Genomic DNA, 8,197 nt, shown 5'->3' on the forward strand with positions numbered 1-8,197 from the left:
CATGGGGAGGGGGGGGGCAGAGGACATTACAGTTGGGGGGTGATGTGAAGTTGGACAAAAGACACTGCTTTGGGGGGGGGCACTGTAATAGTAGGTGGGGCAGGGTAGAGGATGCTGCTATGATGGAGAGGCAGAGGACACTACTGTATGTGGGGGGGGGGCAAAGGTCCCCACTGTATGTGGGGGGGGGGCAAAGGTCCCCGCCATGGGAGGAGGGGGGGAACTACTGTGGTGGGGAAAAGGACACTACTTACTGTGAGGGGGATGATGTGAAGGCAAGTGGGGGACACTAGTGGGAGTGGTGGGGGGGGGGCCAGAACACTATGCTGTGTTTTTATTGGGCACTTGATAGTTATTATTTTTTAAGGGGATCTTTGATTTCCTCCATGTTGTCCAGGTAGATCTCAACCTCTAAAAGTTTGCCTACCCCTGCTTTAACTTATATATGGGCTATTTTGTGTCTTATCTGCTCATTTGTTATCTTTGCAATGAAATAGAATTTCAATTTAAAACTAATTTAGGTATCATTTTACTCTGTTATTTAATTATTGTTTGGGCGCTGTACTATTTTTCAGGGACCTGAAACTAGATAATGTGCTCTTGGACATGGAAGGACATGTAAAAATAGCTGACTTTGGAATGTGTAAAGAGAACATGTTGGGTGATATTAAAACAAGCACATTCTGTGGGACCCCTGATTATATTGCTCCAGAGGTGTGTATTATTTGCTGCCCTATATATTAGCTCTGTTATATTAAAAGTAGAAGAAAGAGTTACATCTAACTAACCTTAAAATAACATTTCCTTTTCCCTCTCCTCCTACCTATCCTGCCTAACCTGTATAAAAAAGATCTGTATACTTACCTTTTTTTGAAAATCTGGTTAGATGTGAACATATGATCCAGTAGCATTGGCACCCCTATGTCTTTGAGTGGAGGCTTCAGGGAAGAGGACAGAGTGCCAACAAAGACTTAGCCATGGGAGCCTATAGGTGACATTATTGTAGGCAGGTGCAGTCTGTATTCTCCACTGCAGGTGGCGCTTGACCACAGTGGCAATGCAGATGGAGGATTAAGTTCAGAGGAACTGTCAGGGCTGGGCTCAACCCTTCCTTCTCAGAGCTGGCTGCTCAGCTGTCGGCTAATTGCCAGCTCCTATCTCTCCACAGTTACTCAGTTGTTAATGATATCCTGCTCATCAGTCCTGCCTACTTATGCCGTTCAGCCCAGTGGATCTCTGCCTTCGCCATGGTCAACATCACAGAGCCTAGCTCCTGCATTCCTGTTTAAAGACTTTCTTTGCTGACATCCCTTCTGGCTCCAGATCCTGCTTGCTGTTCCACTACATTAATCCCTTGACTTCTAGCTTGGCTGACTATCCATTTGGGTTACTGAACTTTGGCTATGTTTTGACTACGTTTGAGCTTTTTACTTTTATTATTAACCACTTGGAATCCGCGCTATTGCCAAATGACGGCATTAGCGTGGACCTACTTTTCCGGGACGACGTCTATTGACGTCGTCCCGTGCACGAGGGGCGCACGCGGCGCGCTCTGTGATCGGTGAGTCCGCGAGACTCGCCTGATCACCGATCCGAGCAAGGGGTCGATCCGGACCCCTTATCACGTGATCAGCTGTCAGCCAATGACAGCCGATCATGTGATAGAACGGAGCCGGTAATCGGCTATTATTCCTCCTCGCGCTGACAGCGCGGGGAGAAAAAAAAAAGAGCCGATCACCGGCGGCCATGATCGGGACATCAGTCCCGATCATGGCCAGCCCTGCTAGTGCCCACCTGCCCCCTGCCAGTGCCCACCTGCCCCACCTGCCCACCAACATTAATAAAATGTTAGTGCCACCCATCAGTGCCCACAGTGCCACCCAGCAGTGCCCACAGTGCCACCCAGCAGTGCCACCCAGCAGTGCCCACAGTGCCACCCAGCAGTGCCCACAATCTGCCTCAACAAAGGTGCTGCACCCCAGTGCCACATATCCGTGCCCATCAGTGTCATCTACCAGCGCCCATCAGTGCTGCCCATCAGTGCCCAGCAGTGCCACCTATCAGAGCCACCTATCAGTGCCCATCAGTCCCATCTATCCGTGCCACCCATCCGTGCCACCCATCCGTGCCACCCATCTGTGCCACCTATCTGTGCCACCCATCCGTGCCATCTTATCTGTGCCCATCTTTGCCCATCAGTGCCGCCTTATCTGTGCCTATTAGTGCCGCCTTAACTATGCCTATCAGTGCCCACCAGTGCAGCCTATCAGTGCCCACCAATGCAGCCTATCAGTGCCCACCAATGCAGCCTATCAGTGCCCACCAGTGCAGCCTATCAGTGCCCACCAGTGCAGCCTATCAGTGCCGCCTCATCAGCGCACTTCAATGAAGGAGAAAAATGACCTGTTTGCAAAATTTTATAACAAACTATTAAACATGATTTTTTTTTTTTTTGCATCTTTTTTTGTTTGTTTAGCAAAAAATAAAACTCCGAGCTGTAATTAAATACCAGCAAAAGATAGCTCTATTTGTGGGAAAAAAATGATAAAAATTTCATTTGGGTACAGTGTTGTATGCCTGCGCAATTGTCATTCAAAGTGCATCAGTGCTGAAAGCTGAAAATTGGTCTGGGACTGAGGGGGGTTTAAGTGCCCAGTAAGCAAGTGGTTAAACAAGTGTGATTTAACTGTACTTCTGTTTCGGTCTGATTTCATGGTTTCTGAAAGGAACTTGGTGGTTCCTCTATGATTTCCTTGGTTGTAGGAAAACAGCTATCCGATTGGATGCTGGCACGCCATGTGATTCTGGCCTTGTTGGGTCAGACAGAGTCTATTTAAGACTTCGGCTCCCAGACTTGGCATGGTTTATGCGAGTGGCTAGGGAAAGGATCCCTATCTGTCAGAGACAGTATTGAGAGTCAGACATCCCTTCTGGCTCCAGATCCTGCTTGCTGTTCCACTACATTAATCCCTTGACTTCTAGCTTGGCTGACTATCCATTCGGGTTACTGAACTTTGGCTATGTTTTGACTACGTTTGAGCTTTTTACTTTTATTATTAAACAAGTGTGATTTAACTGTACTTCTGTTTTGGTCTGATTTCATGGTTTCTGAAAGGAACTTGGTGGTTCCTCTATGATTTCCTTGGTTGTAGGAAAACAGCTTTCCGATTGGATGCTGGCACGCCATGTGATTCTGGCCTTGTTGGGTCAGACAGAGTCTATTTAAGACTTCGGCTCCCAAACTTGGCATGGTTTATGCGAGTGGCTAGGGAAAGGATCCCTATCTGTCAGAGACAGTATTGAGAGATAGGGAAAGGTTCCAGAAGTGGAGGATCAGTGCATGGACTTTGTCTACCTTCCAGGAAGCCTTCTGTTTTGGGTGTAGACCGGCCAGGCTGCATTCTGCACCTTGTAGCCAACGCTGTTAGCAACTCGTGAGTCTACCGCTGTCTCTGTTGTATGTGGCTCCGATCGGGGGTGTTTCCCCACGGTTTCTGTTGTACTTGCTAGATATTTCTACAATGTATTGTTACTGCCAAACTTGGACTCTATGTTCGCTGCACCTATCCCACACCATGGCTTTGTAAATTTACAGCCATTATCGAGTGCTTCCTTCCACAGTGGAGCCAGAGCTGCTGAATTACATGACTGGACTAGCCCAATTTTTTTTTTAAAGTGAAGTATACAGACTTTTTTATACAGGGTATGCAGGATAGGGAGGAGGAAGGGAGAGGAATGATTTTAAAAATAGTTAGATTTAGCCTTTACTATCACTTTAATGAATACACATATTTATATATCTCGTTTCATGTATGGAAACGAAAGATTCATTTTTATGGGATATACATCCTGTTTATTACTAGATTTGACCTACCAAAGTTAGTGAAGGTTCATTTCAATATGTGTGAAGATTCATTTCAATGTGTGGTTTTTTATTAAAAAGCATACAAGTAAAATATTGTATTGCCCCTCTGCCTTAAACATGTTGAGCAACAGGAATAGACATCAACTTTACTTATGATCAGTAATCAAATTGAGAATGTATATCTGATACAATATCCATAGTACTAGAGTGATACCTATTCTGTCACTCCCACCTAAGTTTGTGCCATCTTCATGTCACTTTTCAACGGGTAGACAGGCTTTCAAAGGGAAAATATGATTTTCCTGCTTTTGAACCTGAAATCATGTCTCCTTTTATGCCTAGGCAAAACTAACTATTTCTATATTCTCCTGCAGATTTTGCTAGGACAGAAGTACAGCTATTCAGTTGATTGGTGGTCTTTCGGAGTACTCCTATATGAAATGCTAATTGGCCAGTCTCCATTCCGTGGCGTAGATGAAGAACAGTTGTTTCAGTCCATACGCATGGATAACCCATTTTATCCCCGTTTTCTTAGCAAGGAAGCTAAAGATGTATTAGTCATGGTATGAACTATTGGCCTCTTTATCACAACTTTTCCACATTTGTATGTTGTTATTTTAATGCAAAAAAGTACACGTCTTTTTTAACAGCTGTGTCTTCAAAAATTATTTAAAAAGAACCTTTCATCACATCACACACTATTCTCTAACGGTGCTGTTTTCCCCTATTAGAATGATTGTTTGACGCGATATTGCTAAGAAACAGGTGCTGGATATCTGACCAATGTGCACCTACTGCCAGGAAAGAAAAGTGGGTAGACTACATCAGGCAAATGAGATGCAAGCTTCTGATGGAACTACATTTCCCATGACCACTGGGCAGAATGGGATTCTAAAGGGCTTAGGTTCCATTCACATATGCTGCGGCCCAGGTCTCTGCATGCGTCCCTGTTCACTGATTCAGGTGCGAATTAGGTCCGAATTTTTGTCTGAATTTGCACCTGAATCGGAACAGAAGATGCACAGGACCCTTCTTCAATGCAGACTGAGGCCGCCTTGGCAGGGCTGCTGTTAGAAATCACGGGGCCCCATACAGCCTACAAGGCAACACCCCATCCCCCCCCCCCCATATATCAATTTTTTTTTTTACAAAAAATACACTAAAATTATTATTAGCGGACACAAACATAACAGAGAACCTGTGTAAATGAGCCCCTTTATAATAGGACAGGGAGGGGGAAGCAATTACAGGAACAATGCTCTGTGTCTCTCCCTGCAGCAGCTGAAAGCTGGTGGGTGGGAGAGAAACCGGCTTTTATCTGCTGCAGAGAGCCGCACAGGGGATCTTTCTGTAATTGCCCCTCTGATCGACAACACCGATTCCTCTTGGTGTTAGGGCCCCTCTGTGTGCCAGGACCCCCTACAGGAGGACTGATGGTCCCCTGTATCAGCGGCCCTGCGCCTCGGAGCTGTATGATCCAGCTACATTGAAAGCCAGTCATACTCTCTTGTCATGCAAATTGGATGTTGAGAAACTAGCTTCCAAATTGCATATGTGTGAACCCAGCCTTGCTGTCAATTGCCAAGTCCGTAAAGCTAGATTTTGCCAGCCATTGATTGACTAGCTAGAGCAGCTTTTCTCACTTTCTAACCCCAGAGCATCCCTTAAAATAATTTTCAGGTTCAGGAAACCTCTGTTATCGGGAATCAGAGGGAAAAATGCCACTTACATTGGTAGTTAGTGAGAAGAATGCCCTTATTACAGTGGTGGACAGTATGTCTCCCTTATCATTCACCAGCAATAATTGGTACCTTGTCGATTGGCTCTCCCAAATGGCATTGGCCCTAGAACTATGTCGGTACCATTAGATGAGAGGTCAATAACCCCTAGAAACCTCTGGAGAAACCTTGAGTGAGGATGATTGATCAAAAAGATCATTGGTGCCATGGTGCTGATTCTTTAAAGTGGTGTTGGCCCTGGAATTATGTGGGCACCATCAGATGGAAGGTAAATTAGTCACAGTTCAAGGAGCCCCTAGCATCCTCTGGAAGAACCCTAATTAAGAATGGTTGAACTACTAGAGACAGGGCTGGACTGGGACAAAAATTTGGCCCTGGACTTCATCCAGACCGGCCCACTTTAATTTTGCAAACACGCAAAAAACAGTATATAAACTGTATGCAATTGCGCAAAAAAGCCCCTAGAGAACCCCCCTTACATCAGGGTCCCCAGAGAGCCCCCCACTTACATCGGGGTCCCCAGAGAGCCTCCCCTTACATCAGGGTCCCCATATAGCCTTCCCCTTACATCAGGGTCCCCTGAGAGCCCCTCTTACATCAGAGTCCCCAGAGATCATTCGCCTTACATCAGGGTCCCTAGAGAGCCAACCCCTTACATCCGGGTCCCCACAGAGCCCCCTCTTACATACAGGGTCCACAGAGAGCCTCTCTCTTATATCAGGTTCCCCAGAGAGCCCCAGGCTTACATCAGGGTCCCCAGAGAGCCCCTCCTTACATCAGGGTCACCAGAAAGAGGGCAGGTAGTGGGCCGGGACCCTGTGGTTGGGGACTCCTGGACTGACTTGGGGCTATGGGCCCCAGATTCGGGGGCTATAGCCCCAAAAGTCCCCCCCAATGATGCCACTGGCTGTCACTGAAACCGGCCCACTGAGCCATCGGCCCACCGGGAAACTCCCTATAGTCCCTATGGCCAGTACATGCCTGACTAGAGACTGAACAGTGACAACACACTTAGCCACATTTACTGTTCACAAAACCACATATTTTGTATTCCTAATGAGTTAACTGGCACAGGCATGACAAAACTGCAGTGCTTTTCATAGCACAGGGAACACTGTTATTCTTTCACAAGAAATACATCATGTATTGTTTTGCTGGCAAAATCACTAGGCATTTCCTTACTGTTAAACAGGTCACAAAGACAAACATACTAGGGAATGTATGCCCTTTTTCAGCCTAGTTAATGTGTTAAATGTAGTATTTTGCCTATAGCTCTCCTTATGAATATTCACAAGCTTGTATTGATTCTGAGTGTATATGTCAGCTTTTTGTCAGAGAACCAGAAAGAAGACTTGGAGTAAAAGGCAACATCAGGCAGCATTGCTTCTTCCAAGACATTGATTGGGAGAGATTGGAGAAGAGGCAAATAGAACCACCCTTTAAGCCTAAAGTGGTAAGCATTCTGTTCTGGAGACTGACAATGGATCATAGATAGATGCTCCTACTGATTTGCAGGACAAAAATACAGTGTACGATGGCTTCATCATAATCTCTGACCAGACGCACAAATTTTCATTCCCAAACTTTGCCTGCCATACAATTACAACGACTGAGCTGAAAAATAATTTATACTTCTTTATCTGGATTTACTTATCATTTTTGATGTGATATTTGTATCAGCGTTATTTGATAATTGTTTCTTTTCCAACCAGAAATCAGCAAATGACTGCAGTAACTTTGATAAAGAATTTTTGAATGAGAAAGCAAGATTATCAAGTACAGACAGAACATTGATCAACAGTATGGATCAAACTATGTTCAGCAAGTTCTCATTTGTAAATCCCAAAATGGAAGAAATCCTCTGTTAAAGCAATCTCATTTTTTTGAAAAGCAATCGGACATTACACTGCATGAAGACCTAGGTTTTCACCAACATGTATACTAACATACATCCTCCATCAGAAAACAAAATTACTTTAAGCTGTACATTTGATAAAGGCAAACAATCTATGTATAAAGCATAGCAAATATGTATATCATGAACGGAGATGTGGGATAAGCTATCACCCGAATTCCTTCTGCTGTAAAACGATGGAGGCTGCTACCCAAGCAACAACAAATGCAGATATGTAAATGTAGCTTATTGCCCAAAGAAGCCACTTGATGCATCGTATCCTCTGTTCTTGTGCCCATGACTCTATGAACAGCTCTGTACTCTGACACACCTGGCTGAGATGTTGGGGTGGTTGCAGATACCTGTACACACACACATATATATATATATATATATATATATATATATATATATATATATATATATATATATATATATATATATAGTATATGTATATATCTCCAATACACAGTACAAATGCACCAGAATAATGCCGCCCCCCCCCCCCCCCCAAAAAAAAAATGAAGCACCGGCCACCACTGCTACCTAGTGAAAGAACCTATAGGGGATTTCCACAGAAACAGTCAGTTATAAAGAAACACTTGTTCTACACCTTCTGCTGGTCAGCTAGATGGGGCCCAGAACCTTGGCGTACTTGATGTACTGTCCCTTTAGGAATTTTGCACACAGCAGGAAAGT

The 8,197-nt window shown here is 44.8% G+C and overlaps 1 protein-coding gene across 2 annotated transcripts in view; it reads left to right on the forward strand.

Moving 5' to 3' along the window:
• PRKCQ (protein kinase C theta) overlaps positions 1-7,869 on the forward strand; it is a 147,606-nt gene extending 139,737 nt beyond the window's left edge. For both annotated transcript variants that reach the window (XM_077473015.1, XM_077473016.1), the window contains exons 15-18: positions 576-714; positions 4,240-4,428; positions 6,929-7,057; positions 7,317-7,869. In XM_077473015.1, coding sequence (XP_077329141.1) covers positions 576-714; positions 4,240-4,428; positions 6,929-7,057; positions 7,317-7,472 — 613 coding nt within the window. In that variant the 3' untranslated portion in view covers positions 7,473-7,869. The remainder of the gene's footprint in view (positions 1-575; positions 715-4,239; positions 4,429-6,928; positions 7,058-7,316) is intronic.
• The last annotated feature ends 328 nt before the right edge of the window (positions 7,870-8,197 follow it).

This window comes from Lithobates pipiens, unplaced genomic scaffold, assembly GCF_037356315.1.
Source record: "Lithobates pipiens isolate NorthernLeopardFrog02 unplaced genomic scaffold, aLitPip1_a1.2 Scaffold_8, whole genome shotgun sequence".
Taxonomy (NCBI): domain Eukaryota; kingdom Metazoa; phylum Chordata; class Amphibia; order Anura; family Ranidae; genus Lithobates; species Lithobates pipiens.